Source organism: Haemorhous mexicanus, chromosome 9 (assembly GCF_027477595.1).
Source record: "Haemorhous mexicanus isolate bHaeMex1 chromosome 9, bHaeMex1.pri, whole genome shotgun sequence".
Taxonomy (NCBI): domain Eukaryota; kingdom Metazoa; phylum Chordata; class Aves; order Passeriformes; family Fringillidae; genus Haemorhous; species Haemorhous mexicanus.
In genome coordinates, this window is record NC_082349.1 from 20,936,068 (window position 1) to 20,963,508 (window position 27,441).

Consider the following 27,441-nt stretch of genomic DNA (forward strand, 5'->3'; position numbering starts at 1 on the left):
GGAGGTGATCAGGCACTGCTGGCTGCAGAGCACAGCTGCACAGGCAGCAGCGGAGAATTCCTGCGCTCCATCACCTCTGCCCTCATCCCTGGGCAGGGACAGCCCCTCTCTCTGGGAATACACTTCCAGTTTACTGCCAGCTCAGTGCTTGGTTGGAGTGAGAAGCCAAAATGCCCATTAATTTCTGCCAAGATCGTGACAGGTTTTTTTCATGTGCAGCTGTCAGGTTGGAATTAGGCTGAAACTCCCCATCCATTTCCTCTGTTTCCCCCATTTGAAACCGTGGTACAGCCCATGGTACAGACTGTACTTGCAGTGAATATTTCAGACAGATTTTCTTCATTTAATATTGGAAGTATTTCTGATACTGTATGTCAGGGAGGAAATAAAAAAAAAAAAGATTGGGAGGAGAAAAAGGAAATTATCAAACATCTAATAAATATAATGCATTAAGTTTTTTCTTACTTCATGAAAATTAAATTTTTTTCCAGTAGTTACTTTCTACATATAATTGGCTTTGGAACAATAGTAACTAAAAGTGCAAAAATATCATATGCAAATTTAAAATGTCATATTGATTTTTTTCTCACTCACACAGCTTGCATACCTCCACTCTTAAAGATGCCTACAGTAGCTTCACTTTTAAATAATAACACTCAAACACACATTTAGAAACTCTTTTTCACATTTCTTAGCCTTGCTTGCCCAGAATAACTGTCATGGAATATTTTACAGTAGATTGAAATAGCACATCGTATAGAATACCTACCCCAAGGCACATTTATTACTCTGGTAAATAATGACTCTAATTACAAAATGGAGTTTCCAGGCATGGAACTGTTCTGGAAAAGATTGGTTATCTAGTCAACTTCTCTATAAATAAAGCCCTTGGTGGTAATCACCAAGGACTAGAAATATTTTCACAGGTTGCTGTGAAAGAATAACTAGCTGCTAAATGAATCTTCCCAGTGTCTGTTCAAGGGATGACTCATCTGCTCCAATGTACTTGTGGGAATGACATCCAACATTGTTGGACTTGGACATCTCTCCTACCTTTTCAGATAAAACATTTCAAGTCATTGCCATTAAAAAAACGTTCAAAGATATGAAGAAAGACCTTTATCAAAAAACCTGTAATCTTGACAGAAATGCAGGCCATGAATAGAGGAATGAGAAAAAGATATCCTCTTTACCAAAGACTGAAACAAGCACATAACAGAAGCTTTGAGTCTGAGGAGCATTAACCACATTACCAAGCAGCAGCTGGTTTCAGCTGGATATGACCCTCAGCAACCTCATCTAAATTTAAAGTTGACCCTGCCATGAGCAAACTGTGGAATTGAATGACCTCCAGAAGTCCCTTCTAATATGATTATAATTATCAGTAATAACCAGTAATAATCACTAGTAATAATACTTAAATGGTAATCTCCAGGCACTGTAAATATGCCCTTCATTGTTTTGGGTGCCCATTAAGAAACCCAGTTCAGTGTTAGCTAATTTAAAGGGTCAGGGAATTTTTAATTATTTTGCAGTAAGTCACAACCTCCATTTTAAGGAAGTTTGCTAAAACAAGCACAGATCTATAGCATTTATAGAATTTCTAAGAAATATAGTTTTTTCTGCATTAGAAGGAATTATTTTACTTGGACATGATATTACTTAGAAAAATCATAATCAGGATAAATTATATACTAAATATTACTGATTATATCAGTTTGCTGGAGTATCTTATTTATATAGGACCTACAGTTTATGACATGACAAATTCCAGAGGGTTGGTCCTAAGCCATTACAAAGTTATTTGACACCATTAATTTTAGTCTGGTAATACCTAGGCCTTTTCAGTTGAAGACCACTATCCATATGAATTTTTATAGCAGGTGTGCCACACTGTACTCAACAACACAAGTAGGATATCGGAAGCTCCAGTCTGAAATGTGACCAGTTTTCTGCAACAACTCTGATGCTGCACAATGGCTAAAAGAAAAAAAAAGGCTCAGGAGACAACATGGTCCATAATGGCTGCTTTTCCTTTTTTAACTCCTGATTTTTATGTTATGCCTAATATCCAGTCACTTCATAATGTCTAGGTCAAGTCTAAGTGTTCCGAAATGGACCAAAATTTGACCTGTGCAAGTAATTTGTCAGTGAGTGTCTGGATGAGGAGAAAGGTGGTCTCTCAGGTGCTTGGTAGCAGTCTGTCAGTGGAGGGGGTGAGGGTTACCAAAGCACCCCCTAGGTACAGCTTGGAGATCCTTCTTGTCATCCACTCGGACTGGGGCACTTGCACTTCCTATGTGTGGGAATTGGTGGATCTGACCTGTAGAGGCAGGTTAATGTCAGTCAATGTGTAGACTCTTTGAGAATCTACCAAACTGCTTCAGTTTTTCTTTTTTCTGTTTTCTGGGTTGATAAGGAAAAGGCAAAAAAATGCAAAAATCTGATGTAATTTATGTGATTAAATTACAACTTGACCCATGCAATTGCAGAAGACTGCCTAACAGCAAATGGCACAGGGCAGGTCCCCATCCTTTCCTTTCATTGTTCTCTGTGTGGGAGGACTTAAGGGACAAAGGCTGATGTGACCCTTAAGAAGAATTCTGTTTGGTTCAGACAAGACACAACCACTGCAGTACTCAGAGAAGATTTTAAAAACATGGTCCAAGTCTAATTTTCAAAGCTAGGCAGATGGCAACAGAAAAACAAGTTTTCTTTCCTTCCCCAAAACCCCATCCCCTTCACTTTCAGTTCCAAGTCCCAGCACCAGTCTGCTAAGGGTTTTCATTCCTCACTTCCCCAGCCCCAGAACACATTAATCAAAGGAGATGAAGATCTAAAGAGACACAGCTAATTCTATTGCTCACACAAAATGCTTCATGCAAGTAACACATTTTGTAGAACTTATAAGAAATTTAGATATTTAACGTTATGACAAAAAAAAAAAATCAAGTGTAAAATATATCAGCAGATATATCAGATGATAGGAAATAGATGAAACACACAAAAGTGTGAGAGCCAAAGAAGAGGCCCACTCTACTGGTAAATATATTTCTTCTGATAACAGATATGTAATTCACTCAAAAGGCCCTGAGACAGGATGTTACAGTAAGATATGTGTCTTTGGTAAGAAGTCCATATTTGTCTGATACTGTCGTTTTATCTCTGCAGAGCAGATTTAACACAATATGTTCCTGTTTTGTTCCTGGTGTTAGAACTATATATATTGGCCTAGGATATCTTCTCGTCATGAAAAATTATATTTTAAGCCACTGAAGAGAAATTGTTATGCACAGTATTTTATGTCCATTTGGTGTTTTGGGAATCATCAATTGCTTGTTTTCTTGTTCACTGTGGAGTCATGTTCTGTTCTAGTGCAACTTAGCCTAGTCCAGTAATAGCTGTGTGTAATCTCTGTCTTTGTCCATATGCTTGCCTGTTTAGAACAATATCACAGATGTAAATAACAAAACCTGATTTTTCCTGATGCATGCAGATCCTCCAAAGTTTGATAGGATATGGCCGAATATTTCTTCCCTTGAGGTTTCTAAACCAAACCAAGGTAGGATGCTGTAAAATTCCTAGTGGTCTAAAGGTACTGAAATTGCTCTCAACGAGTCCCACGTGGTGGCAAAAGTAGTAACAATGATACTCCAACTCATTTTTCTCTGGTGCTAAGTAATGCTATCCTGTGAGAAAATAACTATAAAACAAACCTTACCTGAAAAGGGAGTCTTCCAACACTCAGACTGTGCACATTACTGCAAATATGGGAATAATAGACATACAGACTAAAATTTGTGATACACAGGACAATTTTGGACTTGTTTAGATAGCACAATCTGTATTTTGAGGAAATTTTGAGATTTTTCAGTGAACAGAGGTTGTCGCTGTCAACATCAAATGCATTTTTAATGTCTTGTTTGTTTTCCCGAGTGAGCTGAGAAGCATTCTCAGCTTTTGTGCCATCCACAATACAAGCAAGTTCTCTGCAGGAAAGACCCATGATTCTCTACACTTTGAGTGCCACACAAAAAATTACTCACATACTGTGATACGACCATTAGCACTGAAAGAAACAAAATTACTTTTTAAGATGACTAATAAAACTAAGATTCTTTGTTAGTTGAAGAAGTATTCAGCTATACTTCACATTTCAAAGTGATTGCTCATTATAAAAATAATTTCTTTCTGTTCCTATTTACTGCCCTTTCCTCCCCCAAAAGTCCCTGCAGAAATCTGGCCTGTGGCTTGTTTCACGTTCAAAGGGTGTCCTTTCTGTGCTGTAACACACAGAAGTGGAGGGTAAAATTAATGAAAAGGCAATCTAGAAAATGGCCACTACACCAAATGAGAGGTATTGGGAGTGTGTTGGGAATTACATGGGAAGGGCTGTAATTAAGTCTGTGGATCACAATCACCAAATCAAGCATAGCCCATGTGCATGTGAAATCTACCACGTTATGCGTGCAAGTTTCTATGTGCCCAACAAAACAGAAAATACTAATTGATCTGTGCCCTGTGTAAGGATTAGAAATGTACTCTAGTTTGGATTATTCACCATATATTTAAAATGAACTACCCCTGATAAAGTAATACCTAGCATTCCAATTTCATTTGGTTCTCATTGTACTTCCCAAGTTTATGCATGTCTTTTTTAAACAAAGAAAAAACCCCACCCAGACTGATCTCTTTTCCTCTGCTCTCTGTAAGGATTAGCCTACGTTATCCAGAAGAATTTTAAATTAAAACATTCTCAGTTAAATTATACTTAGCATTTCTAATGGATTTCATTGCTTAATTATACTGTGTGTGATCCAAGACCTAACTTCATTGCAAAATATGTTTTGAACAGCACAGAATTACTCAGTGTTTCTTCCTCAAAAATAAGAGTTTAAGTAAATTTAGTTTTGATGTTTTGGAAGGGAGCACAAAACACAAAAACTTCAAAGCATTTCTATTCAGCTTTTGTGTGTTTGCAGTATATTGTTACAGTGTTTAACATATAGTTGTAGATTAAGTATTTCATTTAAGGATAGTGTATGAAAAGAATGATTACAGAAATCTGCCTATATCTAAATATTTTATTATAGGGTTTAGGTTTATGCTAATTGGCCAGAATAAATATGCATTCAAATCCAATAAAACCCTTTTCAGACCACTCTGGTTACCATATAGTCATTTGTCATGGATTGGGAGAAACCACCAAATAACCCCTAACACAAAACTGCCAAAGTGCATAGATGTGAATTCTATTCCCTGTCTTGATCCTGGATGTTACGGCTCAAATAATTCAATAATTGATACTGTATATCTCATTTACTGTAACTTTACCCTTACAAAAAAATAACTATTGTTAAATTCAAAAGTTAGAGAATAAAGATGTTTATTTTAATATTCTGATTTGTTCCTATATGATACTTTTTCTAATTTGCTGTTCATTTTATTACCTATCCAGTTGCTCCCAAATTAGCTATGTCAACTGTTTCTTCTGTTCAAGTTGCAAACCACAAGAGAGGTAGGAATTCTAGGATTCATACAGTGATCCCATAGTGCTCTGTGTTGTGAAAACATTGCACTGTATGAATCTGGAATATCTGTGGAGTGTACCCATTAGTTTACTGGTGAGGCATCTTCATTGAATACAACAGAAGCATTAAGTCACATAAACATAAGCCATACAAAGAAAAATAAATATGCTTCTAAGATAGTTGTTGGTGGCAAATAAAGTGACATGGCATTTCTTTTTAAAGGAGTTAAATGTATGAATATGACTATTCAGATCCTTGCCTAGAAAGCAGATATTTACTAGAGTTTTGTTTTCCTCAGTGATATGCATAAATTGTAAAAGAGGAAACACAAGCAGATTAGTTGAGGGCACACAATCCATAAAACATCAATTGTCCATGTCCTCAAGAAGTATCTGTAAATGCCATGGAATGTAATGCATTGTTGTGTCTCTTAATGCATTGTAAGTGTGCCTTATGTCTTCATTTTATTGTAAGTGTGCAAATTCAGAGTGCAGGCATTACATTTGGAACTGATGTTCTAGTGTTCTATCAGAATAATGGAATTTTATGAATATAATAAAGGATGCCAATATTCTTTTTGACTTACAGGCAACCTGTTTCATTTGCATATATGTCATTCACAGTCTGAACCCTGAGATCTTTTCATTGTTTTTCCTCATCAATTTATCTGTAAAGAGTATGTATGAAGATGTTTTGTCTTTCTGCAGCTATTGAGAATATCTCATTATTCATGAAATACATATGAACAAGGAAAAGGGTTATTAAGAAATGTCTGAACTTAGTTTGACCCCTTTGATGAGATCATGGTAATGAGCCATACTGTTTGTTATGAAGCAGGTAATTTCTAAGGTTACAATGAAATCTCCTTTGTTTGCCTTAGTGTATGGAGGAGGAGCACGGAGTGACTGGAAAATGAAAAAGAAAAAATAATTTAATGATTTGTGAATGCACTTTTCTTGAAATATGCTTTGTGCCTTTAATTTAAAAGTGACACTAATAGCTGACTCATGCAACCTTAGTTTAGAAATGATGCTACCCTTCCTTGTGTGTTTATCATTGTTTCATGTGATGACATTTCATGTTTTAATGGTCGTAGCTGAAGCTTCAGCTGAACTTCATCCCTACAATAGTAGTATGTTATGTCAAAGATGTAAGTGATCTCAGAGCATTAGAATGGGGGGAAATGGTTCAATTTATAGAAACAAAACAATTAGATTATCAACTTTGTGAGCCTGCTTCAGTGGGTAGTTTTATCATGCTTTCTGCAACAGAATCAGGATTGTTTTAACAAAATCATTGCACTGGAAAATAGTCAGGGAGGCTCAGAGAGTCAATGCTTCTGTGAGTTTGCAAGGGATTTGACAGTTCCTGAATCAGCCAAAAAATGATCACATCTAACATGGCAATCCCTTTTTCCTTCACATTAAACCTATCTAGCTGTCATTACCTCTTCTCTGAGCTTTTTCATTTCTGAACCATTCACTCCTTATTGTTATTCAATTTATCTGTGTCTTTTCTGACATGTGGTACTCAGAACTGAAAGCAACATTTTCTAGCACTGTGAGAAGCTCGTGTCATTTCACAATGGCTGGTAAACCATGTGCAGCCAGATTTTGAGACTTTTCCCCATCTCCTTCAGTGTTTGCATGACTTTGCCAGTGCGTGACAGTGCTTTAGGCTGCTAGCCAGAGCTGTGTGCCTAAAGATCCTAAGCTGTGCTTCTGACAGGTCTAACAAGCTGAATACTTTCTGGTTAAGGTGAACCACATGATATGCTGGAAGGGCCATACAGCACTGACAGCTTCCCAGCTGGCACGGTGCTGGATGCAATTCTGTGTGCTATGTCTGAGTGGCTTAGGGTAGCATCTCATGTAGCCCGTGGAAAAAGTAGTAGCATTTCAATCATAGGAGGACTTTTTACATAGCTTATTTTTGTAAGCACAGAGGGATGTAAAAGTGATTCACTGACCAGGCCAACAGCAAAACATTCCTGCACTAACAAACAACGTGGTGGGGAGGCAGGGGAGAAGCAAGCATTATCACAAAAGTGATTCAATCGTTACTTGCTATTTCTTTTTGCTTTTTCCTTTTGCCATTGCTAATGTTTGATTAGATGTTGGACTGCTTTCGAGTTAACTGTGGGTTTTTCTACACCATGTAGCATTTACTTGTCTGATGAAGACGCTAGAGCACTCCTGTACCTTAGCATTAGTTAACTTTGACACAAAGACTTTGTTTCACACAGCACAGTTGTTACAAAAGAGCAATACCCACAGAAATGCAACCAAGTTTAAAAACTGGTCTCTTGGTTTACCTGAAGTATTGATGACCACCTCTGAACTTGAGCAGTCCTCCTGCATGTGTTTCAGAGCACATGCATACATCCAAGTGCTTCATAATTATTAGAGGTTTCTTCACTCCAAATCATAACTTGGAGCAGGCCTTGTGTTACAGAGTAAATTGCTTAATGTGCAGCTTTTGTTTTTGTGCTGTTGTTATGGCTAATTATGTGTAGTAGTAATATAATTGAAAGTTGTATTGCAGTTTCAGAGTGGAAGTAGTGCAGTCATTCATTCATGAACTATTTTCAGTTTCTTTCTGCTGCCTTAAATACAAAAGATAATGTAGTCAGTTTTTCTTTATAGAAATAGTCAGTTTTTCTTTAAAGTATATAGGCAAATTATTTCCTCTAAATTCACCTGAAATATGAAAGTGTTTAGCAACAAGTCTGACCAACATACCAATACAGTATTATCTCACCAAAACAAATTCTCTGTTGGTAGCAGAAGACAGGTCCTTAGTCAGACAGAAAGACTGACAGCCTTGCTTCTGAATCTTGGATTCAGAAAGATCAGATTGCTTATCACTAGTCAGTCTTTCTTACTTTAAAAATCAAACGCAAACAAAATCACACCAGTTTTCCATTACTCCTGTTTGCTAGTGCTATTTTCCACTTTTAGATCTCATCTGTTCCACACAGGCAGTTTTCACTTGAGCAAGATGGATACACTTGGGGAGAAATGCTGCAGGGTGGCTGGCTGAGATGCTGAATCAGACTGACCAGCTGCAAAAGACAACAAACTAACATTTTTTCCTCCTTACTTAATTGTGTCAAGTGGTAACATACTGAGACTGATACACCAAATGTTTTCCTGTACTCCAGCAGTTACTGGCATCAAAATTATCCGATTAGCATGAACCACAAAACGCCGGTTTAGCAGAAAAACATTGAAGAGAACAAGAAGTATATGTTAACTAAATGCATATATGTAAAATGGATTAATGTTTTCTGGCAGCAGAAAGGCAGCTCTCAAGATTAAAACATATGTTGTGCTAAGTGTCTAAAAAAAATTTTAATCCATTTACAGTGCAATCTATTTACAGTCCAGTACATCAGACAAAAGCCAAAGAAATATCCATGTATTGGGAGTGCAGAGCATACTCAGAAACATGTACTGCTACTGTTGTATCTTTACAAAAATACAGACAGGCTCAAATACTGAATGTGATGCCCTTCTCTACCAGTCATGGGGATGATCAGGTGCCCCAGCATAATCAGGAGCATACCAGAGGAAAGGCAGCACAGGGGACTTGGCCTCTATCATACATGGAAACATTTTACACCCTCTGCTACAGCTTTATCTAATTACAAGATAACTTCAAGACCTCAAAGCCCTTCCAAGTCACTGCATCCAGTGCTCCATTATTGCAGGAAATATACTGTAATTTATTCTACCAGTTAATAAACTACATCTGTAAAGCATCAGTGTGTTTTGCCACAAATGGAAAGTGTCCAACAACCTCACTGCCTTAGTGCCTAGATACCATCTTCTAACTTCCAGCTGAAATTTCCCAGTAGCCAGTTAACACTCATTTGTTCTTGAGCCAGTATTGTCCATCAGGATGGCAGGAGGCTTAGCTCTTTGCTGTATTTATACAACAAGGTGGTATCTTCTATCATTGCTTTCCTAGACTAAACAAGCCAAATTTTCCTAGTCTTCACTTTTTAAATAGACTCAACTTCTTTTAGCATCCTAGTAACCTTTCCTGCATTCATTCTGGACTCATAACCCCAAGAGTGGAGTGATCAGGCTTACACAAGTGTTCTACACAAAGCAAAGCTGTGTCTTCTATAATGTTATTGATACATTTCTGATTTTTAATTTGTTCTGCATAAAGCCAAATATTGCTTGTGATTAAAGACTAAAAGGCACTAGCATCCTATATTTAATGAAGGGGTTCTTTAAAGTGGCTGTCATGCCAACTTCATTTCAGATGGCTGCAGTAAGCATGCTTTCTAGTCAGTACACATTTCAGAATTTTCATAATCTTTTCTAGCCCAACTGTTTTTCATCTCAGAAAACAAAATCTGGTTAATGCTTACCTCAAAAGTACAGTTGATGCAGTTCTCCAATAACTGTCTTTCTTCCTTTTCTTCACTGTTAATCGTTTTAGGAGGTGTTGGTGACCAAAATTGTCAAACTAGAGATTTGTTTGGCCATGAAATAAAACACTCTGGTTCTCAAGGTGCCTACCAGTTATAGCACCCCAAGTTCAATAGCATTTTTAAATACTCTCAATTTCTGTGAGAAAGAAAAAAAAAATATTTTACTTACTCTTGTGGATTTAATTATAATTAAGTTTGACAATTTTGTCCACTGAATTTAATACTGTTAATACAAGGAGGTTTTTCCCAGGTCTTGATTTATACTCATCTCAAATGTGCAAAAATATGTGCATTTCTCTCAGCGGAAACTGAACCTCCAGTAACCCTGAAAGGTTTACAACTGCAAATGCTTCAGTTCCATCAGGTCTGCCAACAACAGCCAACCTCCGACGTCATGCCGTGGTTGTCGGGTCACGCTAGCCTGCCTGAAACCAGCTCCACTTCCATTGCAGATAAACATCTGCTGCTGTCCGTGTTACATTGATTAACATGTATGTGCCATTCATTCATACTTCTGCTCATGGTTCATTTTTACTAAGCATGTAATGTGCTATTACTCTGCTGCTGTATACACTTTGTATACATTTCTGTTCTTCCTTGAAAGACTGTGAATGCTTCGGGCACTCCAACCGGTGCAGTTACATCGAGCTGCTCAATACGGTCATTTGCGTGAGCTGTAAGCACAACACTAGAGGTCAGCACTGCGAGTTATGCAGGCTGGGCTACTTCAGAAATGCTTCTGCAGAGCTGGACGATGAAAATGTGTGCATAGGTCAGTCCCGGGATAACTGCGCCTTTTCTTCTGTGCCTTTTCAGCTCCTGGCAGCTGCTAGGGACCACTGCTGCTTACTTGCCACTGAAGCCAGAATGAGCTTTTTCAATGGATCAGAACATCTGTGTAGACTTCTCACCTCATTTCTATTGCCCTGGTAGCCCCAAGGAGGCATTTTGAATCCATAAATGAGGACGAACCTCTCTGGCTATGGGTCTTGGGCAGACTTTCACCAGAAACCCGAGAAACTGGATGTGCTCTCCTTACACAGGAGGGAGCCACACTGGGGTCACACATGAAAATTAAGGAGTTGAGTCTTAAAGACCTGGTCCCAATCTGACTTTTGCAATTACTAGTACAGACTCTTGAATACTTGCCTGGATACCTACAAAAGTTGCCAGCTGCAACAAGAGGACATAAGGAGGGACCCCTGTTAATCCCTTTTATTCACTGAATTTCACATGTTGCAGCTAATTCTGCCCCCAGACACAGGGCTGTAAATGCAGTGTTACCTCCCCTCTACTTAGAGGAGGAACTGAAATGATGCCCGTGAGGTTAGGAACAGAATTTGTCAAATCAATGTGACACAATGTCAATGCAGAAAAGGGATTCCTAGGTGAAAACAGTGCTTTAGAACAAGAATCTGCTATAAATATTCAAACTGCAGAATTAGAGAAAATGTTAGAACATAATAAGAAAAGCATATTAGGACAAAAATTAAGATCTTAGCATCATAGAAGAATATGCATTGTTCTCAAAGTGTCCTAACTTTGCTGTATACTCTTTGTCACCACAAAGAGTATACAGCAAAGTTAGGACACTTCAGGTGAAACCTCAACATAGTCAACATTGTACAAAGGAAGCTTTAACAATGGCCAGTAATTAACAGCCACTAAAGACATTGTTCTAATAACAAACAGGGGTGGAGAATTTCACAATATCATGTTTCTTATAGACATAAGCACCAGTAAGACCTGTTCTGGATTTTCATTGTGATTTTTTTTTTTCTTTCCATCTTCCAGGAAGCAAAGAGTAGTTAGCAGATACTGTAAAATCAAAATAGACTACGGGTAAATAAATTACATTTTTATACATTGATAATCCATTGCTGAGATTCAAACCAGAAACTATTTAAGTTGCTATTATCTGAGTTTGTAACTTGACAGATTTACATATTAGTCTTGTGAAAAACACACAGATCCATCCATGCACTGCATTTCATGTGTCCTTCTTTTAACTTTGCTTGGCAATGCATTCAGGAAATGCATTATCTCCTTTGCCAGTAATTAGTCAGAGCTAATAAGAACTTTAGTAGGCAAGTCATGATTTTGTATGACTGTGCTGAGGAGATTACCACAATCAAATGTTCTTGGGAAAAAAACTACTGTCCCACATCTTTGTTTGATGTAGATGACAGACATCATTGGTATGACATCAGGGCTGTATCATTTCAGCTGCCTGAATAGGCCTAATGAATACAATTCTAAATTGGTCTGTTTGGAATTTTTCATCAGCTCATTCAGTGTGTTGTTTTCCCATATACACTGAAATGCTGACACCAGCTGCAGCTACATAAGACAAGGAAGTTAGTAAACAAAAAGCCAAAAATAAGTAATTTTAAAATTAATTTATAAGTGATACATTTAAAATGTCATGGTAAGACAACTGTGCACTTTAAAATTGCCACGACACTGAGAAAATAAATTTTTAAAATCTTTTATTTAGCACAATAAAAGGCAATGTGAAACATTTCCTGACTTTCCACCTTAATGCAAGCAGAATTCTCTTGGGCTCCCATGAGAATTGCACCATGTGAAATAACAATAGGATCAAACCTTGGTTTTCTACACGTTAGGTAATTAATTTTAAATAAATAACATTCTTGCTGGACTAAGACAGTTTTCCAGATCCCAGTTACTATACAAAATGTATGTTTATAATGTATGTGTCCCAGCTGATTTGCCAGCTTAAGAGGTCTTTCCTACTTCTCGTGTAAAGTCAGTGAAATTAACAGACACCTAAGCACTTTTCAGAAAACAGAGAAGTTTGTTCTCAAAGTGCTGTCTTGATCTGGGGCTCCTAAGATTTAATTGGGCAAAATGTGGAGTGTTTTCACCTGTGAGGGAGTTGATGGATTTACCACCCTTCTAGGTCAAGCACAGTCTTGCTCTATTGGAAACGCTCATTTCTCTTTTCTCTGAGTTTAAAAGTAGTGTTCTGTGGTTTAACTACAAGTGAAATGTTGGCATGAACATTTTCATAAGCAGATTTGCAGCGATATGTGCAAGTCTTATTCCCGTACAAAAGTCATTTTTCAGGCTAATTCTTTCCTCTTCAGCCATGTATGTAGAAAGGTAACAAAGGTTTGGATGAGTTAGTTTAATGGCAGCTAATAGGGCTTTGGCTCTGATTTATCAAAACTGCTTCACAGTTTGCAGAAATACCTATGGTAAGTACATGGATAACAAATCTGTGAATCTTAGCTGATGCTAAATCAATGGAGAAAATGTAAAAATGCTTAATTTTTAAGAATAATTCAAATACTGAGAAGGTTTTTTTTACCAGTGAGCCAAATGCAATGTATTATACAGTGGGCTTAAATCTAAATTCTTGGTGCCCTTAATTTCTTTAGCAGCAAAATAGATTTTATTTCCTAAAATGAAATATCAAAAATTTGTGGATTTGTACATTAACTGCAAAATTACCTCATATGGGCAATTGCAGTTTCAGAATAAATCAAGGTATTCTGAAGTTAAGAATTATTCATTCAGTGTGAAAAATAATTTAACAGCTTGAAGAGTTTTTTATTTCTTGATAAAGCCCGAGTGACTTTCAGTGAATGCACACACTGACAAGCAAGGATAGCATGGAAACCACCAGGTAGACCCAGAGTAATAAAACATGGCCTTTGCCTCACAGCAGAAATACTCAGCTGGTGATTGCTGTCACACTTTTAACAGATCCACCCTTGCAGTCAGTCAGGCTTAAGCTTCAGTTAACACCAGAAGCCCTAATGACACATGGTTAAGTTAAGCCTGGGGGTTGTCCTGGAGCCCCTGTCAGCTCAGACTAATAATCAGCAAGCCTGCAAGCCTCAGCCCATTCCCCCACCTCCTTTCTTATTTACGCTCATTGTGTTTTGTTTGAAGCATCACATTGATAGAGTGAAGCCCAGTGAACAGATCCCCATTTGTGTTATCTTCCTATCCTTACAAATAGTTCCCAGATGAAAGTTAGGATGAAAATTCTTTCTTGGTTCAGATCTACAGGGCTTTTACCCCCACCCTGGAACCTGTGTGTGGTTTGCTTATTAGGGTGATCTGGGAATGTTAGGTTAGTGTTACTTAGTGCCCTGTTGTTGTAAGGGCATTGGAGATACTCACTGCCTCCCTGTGGCACACTGAAATTGTGACCTTTGAGATTTGTAATGTCTTAAGGATTTGGTAGGCCTTGGGAAGTGTTCCACAAACTGTGATATTGTGTTGGACAATGACCCCAAATGTTCTGTAGGCTATATTACTGTGGTATCAATTGGAAAAGAGGGAAGCTAGAATTAGTCTGTTGGTGGTTCTGATTGGATCTACTACTTTTGCAAAATGGCCTGGCTTAAAACTTTGTTTCTGCTATTTACTTTCCCTTCAATAGCATGATATGGGCCTGGAACTTCCTACATGTTTATGTGATAGAGTTCAGTAGGAAAGGTTTCACTGCTCAGGGTCTTGTTCTCTGGAAAATATAACATCCAGTATCACAGGTGTGTACATGTCTTTCACAAATACTTGTTTAAACCACTGTAACTTCATCATGTCTAAAAAAGCTATTTTTAACAAGAATTGGGCCCTCTATTTTTAATGTAATTCCAAGCTTTTGTCTTTCAAGGTTTTCTATAAACACACTTGAAGCAAATTATTTTACTTCCTGCATTCAGAATGTATCTCAAGTCTATGCCCCTTTACATAAACATTTGATACATCTGATTAACATCAGAATTCCCAGCTTTTTAAATGGCACTCACTTTGCTGTAATACTCAGCCTTGCACAGCATTTTTGGCATGGCAGTTTTCCATTTCATTAATCAATGTTGCCAGCTAATTGACTCTATTATTATTGTAGAACCCTTTTGCCAAAGGTAACTATTCTTCTTCAGCATCCCAAATGTTCAAAGTGCCATCTGTAATTTACAGTTAATAAACAGTGAGACAACTAATGACAAATGTCTTCCTGGTAATTTTTTCCTGTTTGTTTTTTTCATTGGAAATCTAACTTCCCAGTTCAACTCAATTTTTTCATTTATGGTACCACGGAGGTTTAACCTAATGCTAGGCAACAATTGCCAGATGTAGTCATCAAAGCAGCACTGATTCACAAACTTAGAAATCCAGACTCCCAGCAGGTTGCCCCAAATCAGCAAGAAGCAGAGATCAGATGCTTCCAAAAGGAGCCTGTGGTCTCAGTTAACAGTGAGGTTACTCTGGGTCTACATGGGTCTACATAAAAATGAGATAACCCTTCGTTTGAAAACAAAATCCAAATAACCAAGGTGAAGAACAGGAATGCCAAAAATGAGCTCTGTGAGCTCCTTGCCTTTGTTCAGCTGGCTGAAAGCTGAACACAGATATTGTAATCACATTAAAGAAAAGGGCTGTGAATGAACAACACAGTAAGTGTTGTGGGAGGAAATGTGTTACCCTACTTATTCTTTAATTAGCTGAACACATGTGAAAAATATACAGCGGGGAATGAGCCTCACTGCATTTTCCATCTGCACGCTGGGAGGTGAGAGAAATGAAAATGGCTGCATAAAGCCCATTCTTAAAGGTTTTGCATTACATTAGTGCTCACCTCAAGCTTTTCATTGCAGAATATGCAAAAGGTTTATTAATGTCACTGATAAATCAATCTCATCAATTTAATGGCAAATATTCACTTAAATTATTATGCTGCTCAAACCTATAAAGGAAGACTATCTTGGAAATAAGTAAAGTGCATTTATATAGCCCTATAAAGACATCTAGCACTTCTGAAAATATTGAGTAATACAGATAAGCCTATTTTAATGAAGCGAAACATTTCACCCTGATGGCACATGGATATATCCATACTATACAAAGCTTTTCTAATGTTCATTAAATTGTCAAAAATATTTTTGCCAAAAAGAATCTGTTACAATCACTTACCCTCGAGACCGTGGTATCTTCTACCTTTATATCTTTTCTGTTTACTTTTTCTCTTTGCATCATAAAACGTCTCTTCCTGAAATGACACATGCAAACAAACAAATGGACATGTAGTAATTATATTCACTACACTAGATGTTCTTAATAGACAGTCTTCCTTTACCTTTAGCACTGGAAATGCACCCTTTATTGGTATTGAATGAATTATCTCCACATGTAGACCTGAATCCAGTGTGTATGTGTTGTCTTGTTTCTGCAGACTGTTATTGTAACCCTTTTGGTTCAGTCCATGATCGCTGTAATGACAGAGGATTTTGTGAGTGTAAGGAGGGAACATCAGGGCCTAAATGTGATAAATGTCTGCCGGGATATATCTGGCACAGCTTGGGCTGTCAACGTAAGTAACTCTGAGAGTCGCCCCTCTCCTGCAGCTCCGCTGCCTCTCGTCCGTGTGCTGTCATGTGCCAATTCTTGGGAGCAGAGAAGGAGCGAAAGCTCTGGGCTGTACCAGTGCCATAATGCCTGAACCTTGGGAGACACCCAGCTGAGGGCACTGACTGTGCCATCCAGTTAATTCAGTGCACTTTTGGTGTCCTCTCTCTCTCCCGCTAACACCCGGAGGAGCTCCCGCTGCCATAGGTAAATACACGTGTCTTGGCAACTGTGATGTAAGTTTTCTATATTAAAACATGAGCATATGACTTCCAAATTCAGAATTCCTACTAAAAGAAAGAAGGGGATTTCTCTGCATGTTCACTTTTTTCTGTTCGAAACTTCAGCTTCTTGACTAAGTTAATTATGCTTTCATACCTTTAAACTATCCCTGGACAGTAACTGCAAAACACTAGCTTGGTACCTGTAGTAATTAGTGAAAACTAGATGAAAGCTAATGGTTGGGAAAAAATGGAAGTATACTTAACATCCTTAAAAATAAGAGCTGAAATTTCCCTTAAATGGTGCTAGAACACATGTTGTTTCAATGCCTAGTTATATATTTTGCTTCTCTTCTGGTTAACAGGTCTTGTAAACAACTGAGTAGAAATATCACTTCTATATACTGTATATACAGGATTAGACTTTTACTGCAAATTTTGTTTGTAGTAAATCCTTAAGACTTAATCTTTTAACAGTTTTGATCATCTACTTCCAGAAACTCTGGAGGGTCCTCTCACATTTTTCTGTCACCTTCTCTCACTGCCTCTCTGCATTCTTAACCACACACACATTAAAGACAGATTTCTACAAGAGCTTGCTTTTGATTCTTAAGACTGAGAAACACAAGAAAATGAAATTACTGACACCAATTAGACAAATATTATAAACTGGTCAACATTCATACAGGTGCTCTAAATACTCAAAACCAAATGCAAATCTTATATAATAGATTTTTTTTTTTTAAGGCAATAATGCTAGAGATTACCACTGCCTCTCCAAGTGATGAGTACCTCTGAAGCAGAAAATCTGGACTTGTGACAACTCAACAAATTCTACCAGGAAAGAAAACCAATAAATAATTTCAGGAAATACTGTGATGGTTAACCAAATAGCATTAAAGATAGCATATGAAAAGAAAAGAAGCTTGCATGGGCAACACTGTTCAGTGCAACCTGAGAAAACTGGTCTTCCTCAGCTTCCACCAGCCAGCTCCTGTTTGTATTTGGCAGGGCATTTAAACCATATTTTTCACACGTGATTGTTGACTGTGTTCTCATTTTCCAGCTGCTTCTACTTGAGTCATGACTCACAAAATTCTTGGGCAGTTAGAATTGCAGCAGAAAGCAGGTGAAGTAATGTTTCAAGTTTCAGAGTTCTCTAGTACTAAATCTTCACCTAATCAGATCCTAGTTACCTCCCAAACAACACACTCAGAAATAAGAGGTCTCCCTCTGCTTTGCACCCCCTGTAGGCAGAAGGAGGTTGTTACCACCCTGTACCTTATCCTAGATACTGGCAAAATAACCATTGGGATTTATGAAGCATTGGAAGTATTGCAGTGACCCGAACTATGAGGGGAAAAAAGAGAAAACAGAAATCAGTATGTTTTCTCTGCATAGAATTTGAATAAAGAAAACCTACCACTGTGTCCACCCAGTGGGTTTAAAAAAGATATTAAGTAGCTGAGGTACTGAACAAGTCTGGAGGACTGTTGAGCAAATTTTACAGTAATATATATACACTAGTTTGTCAAAGAAATTACTTACTAATTTCAGTACTTCCTATCTTTTTGAGTTTGGACATTATAAGACAAATAATGTTCTTTTAATGAGGAGTTTTTTGAGCCCAGCATATAATTAGCTTGATTTAAGCTGAATCAAGAGTATCTGTAAAAGCTTTGGGCAGTTGCTGAAAATGCAAGCTAGTGCCTTTAAATTTGCTGACAAAACTAATTGAGTTTCTCTCACTATGTTGTAATTTTCTGAACAAATCTCAGTCTGATTGTGTAACTGTCAGATAGTCTCCAAGTTTGAACAAATTATCTGATCAATTTCAGAAGAAAAACAACTAGATGCGGTTGTCAGTTTTATGGAACAGACATCAAATTGTCGTGTTTTACCAACCACACACTGATTTAAATCTCATTTCAAGTCTTATCATGGAGGAACAGAATTCCAATTAATTTAATTTTGTACAGTGTCAGTTTTAGCTTTCTTATTTTCACATTGAATTCTAAACAAATGACCAGGCAAGCAAGCAGACCCCAATATACGAGAAAAATAAGAACTCATTCTGTTGCCTTGGCAAAGCTCAAAAAGATTATTTGTCTGGACACGTAGCATGTGGTTTTGATCTGCTTTTCCCTAAGCCTGGGCTGCACAGGAACATAGATATGCAAAGATGGATACACACACTCACTCAACAGACCAATATGTGCTTGTTTACTTTTTGTTATACATAGGCTACTGGCATTATTATGAAATTCTATTCTTATGGAGCTTTGTTGCTAAAAACCATTGACCTAGTGCAAACAGAAGCCTGACTATAAATAAAGAGTTTAAATCTATACTATAGCTAGTTTAATTATATGAATGATTCCATAAGTAAATGGAGTGTCATAATTTTATATATTAGTAAACCTATTAGGGAAAAACCAACACAAAAGCCGAGTTGTGTTTTCTAAGGCCTACAATATATCATTTGATAAATTACAGTTTGGAGTGTACTTTGTGCCACACAAAGTAGAAGTCACAGAAGCTATTATCCTCAGAACTATTTACTTGAGGTACCTCACTCTTAGTGATTTAATCTAAACCCTTTGAGGATCCAGGCAGAGCGCTCCTCGCTTGGTGTCTCTGCGCACACCGAGGTCAGATGCAATTTCAGACTTTGCCTCCCAGATAAAAAGCACTGCTAGCAGCTGTTATCTTCTTGCATTCAGGGTTTGTGCTGCAGAGACGTAGCGGTCAGCGGGGTCTGGTTGGTACAGGAAGGTTTGCTGCCCTCAGAAGAAGAGGCACAATAGATGTGGCTGTGCCTGGCGCAGCTTCTGAGCCCTCCCCAGCACCCCTGCGGGTGTGGGCATGCAGGGAACGTGCTGGGCTCAGCGGGGCCTCCCTGCCACATACCCACAATGGATTTTCTCACCAGGATCAAAGCACAGGAATGAATTCAGAACAGAACAGTTTGGTCCTGAAACCCTTTTAGAACTCCTGGAACATGAGAAATTACATAGCATGGCATATATTTGATTTTTCTATTTTATAGAAACTGAACGATTTCCTTTAAAAATGAACATTAAAACAGAACTAAAAGCTCCAAGCCTGGCAAGAAATTTAACCTGCAACTACTGTTGATTTGGGCCAGTTTTTAACTGAACATAGTGTTTTTTGAAAAAAGGAACCTGTATCAAATGCAAAATCATTTAAACACCACCAAAATATTAAGTAGGAGCATTCAGTTGATTTATGTGTATTGCTCACAGTCCTGCATCTTCTGTATTTCTTGGCCGTGACGTTTCAGGTGACTAAAGTCCACTGCATACATACAGCAGCATTTTAAAATAACAGCTTTTCATTTTACTCACAGAAGCATTGATTCCAAAACCAGCTGCATATTTATCCAATCAGCCAAAGAAAAGATCGTTTGCCAATATTAGTTTGGCAGCACAGCTCGAATTTTCATTAGGCATTTTCCTCATGGGGGAAAAGGTGAGGGAATGTTCAATGACTAATAATATTCTCCATCTCCCTTCATACAAAAACCAAGTAAACACATTGAACCCACAGCACTACAAAGGCCTAGAGTGAGTGAGAGTTACCAATGGTAGCTGGCACCCCATAGCAAATCAGTGTTTTAAATTATCTTTGTTCAATGGTGCTAATCTTAAACAATTAGCAAATGAGTTTTCAGCCAGCTGCCTTATATCCAGGTCTGAACAATCTATCTCATTTTACTCTTTCTCATTCATTTAAACAGAAGCAAGCAAAGGATTGCACTCTTATCTTCAATGCTCAAATTGTACTCAGTGCTTGTATCTGTCTTCCAGACTAAACTTACTGTATTACTCTGCAGCCTGTCAGATAATTCATATTCTGTCACAGCATGCATTTAACTTATTATATGATTATTTAAATATGAGCTTTTTAGGGGTGGATTTTTTCATGTGTTACAATTGTTAGAAGCTGAGGCATTTGATCAAAATCATCATGCAGATTGAGCTGCCAAAGAAAATCAAACTTGAAATTGTAAACTTGGAACTTAATATTAACATTTGCTTTTGGAGGACTGGATTTACCATTCAGCAAGAAAAAAAAAGACATGTACCATCTAATTCTTATAAAATCTTTTTTTTTTTTTTAATTACACCCTGCACTTCTTTCTAGATAGAATACATATAAAATGCAATGGTCCCCCCAGTGAAGGTCAGTGATCTTTTACACATTTGTCCACGGATCCAATACCTACACATTGAACTTCTACCTAGGGGACAAGACAAAAAAATAAAAAAGAAACAAATGCAGAATCAAGGTGCCCTACTTTCCAGTTCACCATTGCAACTGCCTGTGTGGGAGCCATAGAAGATCCACTTATCTATTTTTACATCTTTTTACCAGTAGCAGTTTTAATGCTGTCAGCTGGTCAGGATACACTAGGACTCCCCTCTGCACAGGTGCTGTATATACTTGCAGTTCTGCTGTGGTTTGGTGCCAAGGATGGTACTAGTAAGCACACTGCTACACTTGGAGCTGAAGGGAAGTGAAATATAAAAAGAATTTATTGAAAAAGATAAAATTCTGCTGGAGCTGAGCATTGTTGTCCTCAGGGAACAGTCATCTGTCCCTGGTCTTTATACACAAAATACTTCTTTGAAAATACCTATTTTACATGGTGGTTATGCACACTAAAGAAATTGTGTGTGTGTGTGTGTGTGTGGGTGTGTGTGTACAGGGGTTTGGATGCAAGAGGATCAGACTCTCCTTCAATTGGCTTCAAATTTAAATCCAGAATAGTTTTCTTTACATTAATCCAGAATTCAACTTCTGCAACTCACAGCAAAGTAAGGTTTACAGATGTAAGACAAGCAAGGCAAGAATACAAACAAAATTACAGCATTGTCAGACCTGATCCTCATCTGATGCAAAACACTCGTTCTGCTTGCCTCAGGGGAAGTGTGCTGGTGGCTTACAGGTGTAATGCCATCCTGATATCCTTTTAAAACCAGGGTCTTTTAAACCTGAGAAACAACAATGCAAATGTGCTTATTAATGCATTCCTTCCAAAACATACATCCCACAGAATACTCATACAGATACTTGGATATGTAGAAAGTTGTTCACCTAAGTATGAATGTCATGGAATGCTATTATTTTTTAATGAGATGCTAGATTTGAAGGAGAAAAGGAAGGTTGATCTCTCTCTGGGGAGAATATATTTTAGTCAGAGTAAACATGTCAGAACACAAACACTGTATATGAACAGAAATGATTAGGTGAGGCACCTCTCCTCTATGAAGAGCACAGAGGAGATGAAAACATAAGATGCTCTGAGAGAGTTATACAGATCTGCATAATTCCTGTAGCATGTCTAGGTTGGAGACCATGCCTTAATTTTCTTCTTTGAGCACTGCTGCTTACAAAGTGTGTGGGATATTGTGGAAATGGAAGAACCTGCAGAAGCAATAGACTAGAGGGGTACTGGGGAGAGCTCAAGGACTATATCTCAGTGTCTCTGTGCTGGAAGGCTTCTGTGACCAGGATGGGGTTGTCAATTGGGTAATACCTGTGTGTGGAGAAGCCAAAGAAAATAACAGGCAAATAAAATCAAGCAGAGAGTGAGGCTCAAAAGAGGGGACTAGTTTGCATAGTTACCATGTTATTGAGAGGCACCAGGCTCCTGACAGACTGCAGCTCTTCAGGAGATTTACTCTGATAACCTGGTGATCAGGAATTGCTTTCTCCAAAGCAGAAAGAAATGGTTCAGTAGCAACATTTATACACCTGACCTTTAACAGAACAATTTTTCCCCAGCAAGGTGAGGGATTGGATTGGAGCAAAGAGGTTGTTCTCCTCTTGATCTTGCCCAAGTGTCAGCTTCAAAGCTGCTATTTCATGGCTGTCCAAACTGCTCTAATTGCAAGTGCTGCAATCCCTCTTCTCCCAATTCCCCACTATTTAGTCCCCCACCCCTAGCAATCTCTCAGGCAGTTGTTTGACCTTTCACTGAATGATTTCAGATCTAACTCAGCAGGACACTAACCAAAAAAGAATAGTTTTTTTGCTATGTTAGTTCTGTGATATGAATCATCCACTGGTTGAACAAGCAGGAGCACCCTGGGAGAGCATAACCCACTCAGCTGGGGAGGGATGGAAGCCTGGCAGCCAGTAAGGCTGGGCTGGGCTGCCATGCAACGTGGCACATCACTCCCCATCACTAGACTGTTCTACACTCTAGGAACTTGCCAGTATTTTTACCTGACAAAGCCACAGAATTTCAGAAGGATGAGCAGGTGGATAATTAGGGAAATGTCTTAAAAATGTTACTCTTAAAAAAACCCCCAACATTCTGTACTCTCCTAAAATAGTTTTAAAAATCCACTAATCTATAGAAAAACCAACAACTCTCTAATATTCTCTTGTACTGAGGCAGAATCATAGCTTTTCAGAGAACAAAACTTGGATTCTGCATGCAGAGCCAAATCAGACAGTGGTGATGGATGTGAGCAGAGTGCATTTCCAAAACAGCCCAATTCAAAGAGAACGAATACAATTTGTAGCATCTTGTGTATTTTTAGTGCAATATCGGGGGGGTTCTGAACAACTAAATATCAGGAAATTCATGAAAACTTAAGCAAGTAACATTATTTGTTTTCTTCAGTCAGATGATTTTAAAATGGTTAATATTTGATAGCACAATGATAAATATTTTAATAGAGTATATTGCAGTCAGTTAGGAATAGATCAAAAAGATACAAAGTAAGCTCCACTAGATAAACTTTTATTAGGTACATGAAATAGAACATAAAGCTTGATAGCAATTACTACTTAATCTATTCACATTTGGAAGCGTATCGAAGGAGAAACTTATAACTCAGTTGTTATGAATTATTAAGTGTTCATTTGAACAGTGATGAGCAGGACTTCTTTTCCTCTGAAAAATCTGTCACACTTTCCTTTCAAGCCTGCTCAGTGGCCATAGATTCTGTGCAATTTGCCTGCTCACTGCCTTTTTATGAGGACAGAATAAAGAGATCAATAGCAGCACAGACACACCCAGATGGGGCATTTTTATGAAGGTGCTTTAAAAGGACCATTTAGAATTAAGTAAAGTAATCTCCATCCTACTTAACTGCAGATAAAAATTACTGACCCGAGGCAAATAAAGATATCCAAGGTTTCCTGTCTTGGCACTGATGCAATTGATGGCATTGCTGAAACCAGCACGTGCTGATTATCAAGGCTTAGAAGTTGTTGTTTTACCTTCCTTTACACATGTGCAGACACAGCAGTATGGAAACCAAAGTTTTCTTTAGAAGGAGCTGATGGGTTTTAACTTGCAAAGTGCTGACAGCCTCCACTAACAGAAGTTAAGCTCCCCCAGTGGTATTAAAGTAAAAAAATACCTTTTAATTACACATTAATAAAAGCATGCCATGGAAGTAGGTATACTATTATTTTGGCAACTTGTAAGTGTTAATTTTAAAATACTAGCTTGCATATTTGATGGATTTCAGAGTTACTTTAGGTGCAGGGGCACACCTAATGTTAAGGTGTGTTTTTGCTCTGAATTTAAACATGCTAAATGGAAGTAATCCCAAAGTAATCAGGTTTTCTAATGTCAGATTTGTACTTCTATAGAGCTGAGTATTGTAGTATCTAACAGCAAAGGAATTCAAGACCTTTTTTATAAACTACTACTATTTGACATGCTTGTTTCAAAATATTTTGGATGTCTTGATTAACTGACAGTGTTTGTTATGAGTAATCTGTACAGGTGGGGATAAAAAATTCAGACTGAAGGTTTTAAGGAAATTTAGTCAAACTAAGGGAGTTATTACTTAGTGTCAATAAATTGAGTGTTTCAGCAAAGAATTTCTGAATCTAATCAAGACTTTTCAAGATCTGAGCTCTTAACTATAACACTTAACAGAACTGCCTTTTTGCATTTCCCAGTTCCCATTTCATCCTATTTCCTGACCATTGTACCTGGCTCATTTTAGAGCTGGTCTTCAAAACCTTTCACTCCTGTGAGTCATGTGTTTATCTGCATGCTTGCAGGCAATGGAACACCTCACAATAGAAACTAAAGCTGTTCTGAGCTGGACCAGTGCCCTCTGTGTGACACCTGCAGGCTGTATGAGCTTCAGACAGCAGAGGCACCCAGCTGCTGGAAGGTGCAGCTTACAGATTTTCTCAGCCAAAGAACTCATCAGTATCTTCATATTTAATTGGTCTCAGTGAGTCTTTCAGCCACTAATTCGCCTAATAACTTCTTGAGACATTCATACTTCTGTTATCCAAATGTTCTGGGCACAGGTTCACAACAACAACAACAATAATAATAAATGTCTTTGTTTAACTGGTTAGTTGCTCCTTCCTGGTTCTTGAGAGGAAGAATAAAGGAATAATCATTTCCAATTCACCTTCTCCATAACATCTGTGATTTTAAAGACATATATTTTATTTTTCTTCAATCCATCTTCCCTTTCTTACACTGAAGAAACACAATTTATTTAATCTCTCATTTTATATGGCCTGCTTATAGCTGTGTCAGCTTGTCATTCTCCCTTTTATGGTACTACTACATGTATATATCTTTTCAATAGCAGGACTTCATGCAGTGTTCAAGAGATGGGCACATCATGAAGCTATATAGTGACACTGTGGTCTTTCCACTTCACTCTTTTTCCTGTCTTGAAAAATTCAATAATCTATTTGCCTGACTGATGAAGAGCACTAAGTCAAAATTTTCAATAAAACACCTTCAATTACTCTTAGGGTGCCTTTTCTAAATGGTAAAGCCAAGTATCTGTAGGAATACCTTACTCTTGAGCACTTAATTTCTGTCACCCACACCTTAGAAATTCTTCTGAAGGTCTTTATAGCCACAATACCTTTGTAGCCTAAGCAAAATTATTACACCATGATTCACTCACTTTTCTAGCAGAATTCTATATGTGTAAGTCCTCATAAGACTGATTAGTAGTTCCTGACATCTATTCTTATTATTCAAGCTATAATTATTCCATAAAGAAAAAAAATAAATTAAAAGGATAAAAAAGATCCTTGCTGAGGCATCTTGGAAAATGCTTTTTGTAGAGTAAGGTACATTGTCAACCTGATCTTTTGCATCCATATACTTACCTGACTCCTTAAAAAAAATCTTTTACTAGTTTTGTACATTATTATTTCTCTCTTTCATACTCATCATGTTCACTCATCTAACTGCTAATTCTGTTTTTCATCACATTTTCCATTGAAAAAATTAGAAACTTGCCTGCTGCAGAAGTTCTAATTGCCAGTCTCTAGTTTCTCTCCATCTCCTTGAAAATCTTCATAAAAATCACACCTGCCACAGGTCCTTTTTTGTAGTTAATCAAGCCCATCCTGACAATTAGAAAAATTAAATTAGAAAAATCACAAGTAGCAGTGAAAATGTTGTTTCTGCATTTTTTAAAAAATTCTCAGCATTAATATTTGCTTCTGGTGGTCTGATGCAACAGACTTCCATTTTTAAACAATGGTTTGTACAAATGTTCAGACACACCTCCAGAACATGCCTCCATCAACACAGGCAGGAGCCTGGTAACCTCTTCCATAGTTAATAGATTTTTCCCTTCTCTACCTTACAAAGCATTTATTTGTCCTACAGCCTTTCTAGAAGGCCTGGCTTCTCCTATGCTTAGATAAAATATTAATGGCTAATTTTTATGACTTTACTAAATTTCTCAATCATTTCTGGCCTACCTTGGTACTTTACCTGTTCTTACAGCTCAGTTGTACTCTTTTCTTTTTTCCTTCATTCATCATAACTGCACTGTTTTTCTTTACCCTTGGTAAATGTATTTTCTTATAAAGCTTTTTTAACCTGCCGCTAACAATGTAATTTTTACAAGAATCCTTTCCAATAGGTCTGGGGGTTTTTTGATACTCACTTTACTCTGCATCTCAAATACAGCCAACTCACCAAATCACCTGCTAGCATTCTGCCCCTTTAGCTTTTCCTTGCATTTCTCTCTAGTAAGTGTCTGCATGATCATCTTCTCCCAGATCCATAGACCTGAGACACGGACCAGCCCTTCCAGCTATTTCAAATTCCTCTTCAGGGTAAGCATGCAAGGAAAGATTTTGACAAGGAACATGGATATGATAAAATCAGGAACAAAAGCTTGATCTCATAAATGTCAGTCCACCTTTTTGTCAGATCTTTCACTACCAGCTTTTATAGCACAAATTCACTGTGAAAGTGAATAGAGCTTTACAGGATTTACAGGATAAATTTAGAGGGGACTCATAGCCCATACAAAAGGACCATGATGTTCAGTAAAATATTAACAGCATTGCTCTTTCAATTTCTCCCAACCCTACACAATTTAGAGATTTTTTTTTTTTTTTTTAATTATGGCCTATTCTTCTCTAATGCTGGACTACACTCAATGGTAAAATCATTTAAAAAGACTTCTAGTAGAAGCCAAACTCCTTATAATTACCTTGGCTTCTCAAGAGAATAATTAAATTGTTAATAAAATTGTTACCTGTAATCATCAGGTGAGAAGAGAAGTGACAGTGCTGGAAGTTTAAAGATGTTACAGAGGAGAGGGAAGAGTTTGATCATAATTCAGTTGTTGGCAATTAATTTCTATAGAAGACTCCTTGTATCTGAAATCAACTTGAAATAATTATATTAAAGGGACTGTATTCATTAACATCACTGATGCCAATAGGCAGCTGAGGATGATTAAAGTTTTATACCTAAAATTATGTTGCATTTTCATAACTACATCTTGGACAGGTACTTCTTGATAGACTTTTTTCTTCTTAACAGTGACTTGTCTGTTCAGATGGACATGGAAAGCTATGT

At 37.6% G+C, this 27,441-nt stretch overlaps 1 protein-coding gene across 2 annotated transcripts in view; it reads left to right on the forward strand.

Annotated features, from left to right (window-relative positions):
* The window catches only part of NTNG1 (netrin G1), a 148,513-nt gene that overhangs the window by 106,791 nt on the left and 14,281 nt on the right, over positions 1-27,441 (forward strand). Inside the window, exon 6 of one of the 2 annotated variants that reach the window (XM_059854417.1) lies at positions 3,497-3,562. The exons of the other annotated variant lie outside the window; for it this stretch is intronic. Coding sequence (XP_059710400.1) covers positions 3,497-3,562 — 66 coding nt within the window. The remainder of the gene's footprint in view (positions 1-3,496; positions 3,563-27,441) is intronic. 2 annotated transcript variants of the gene reach the window in all.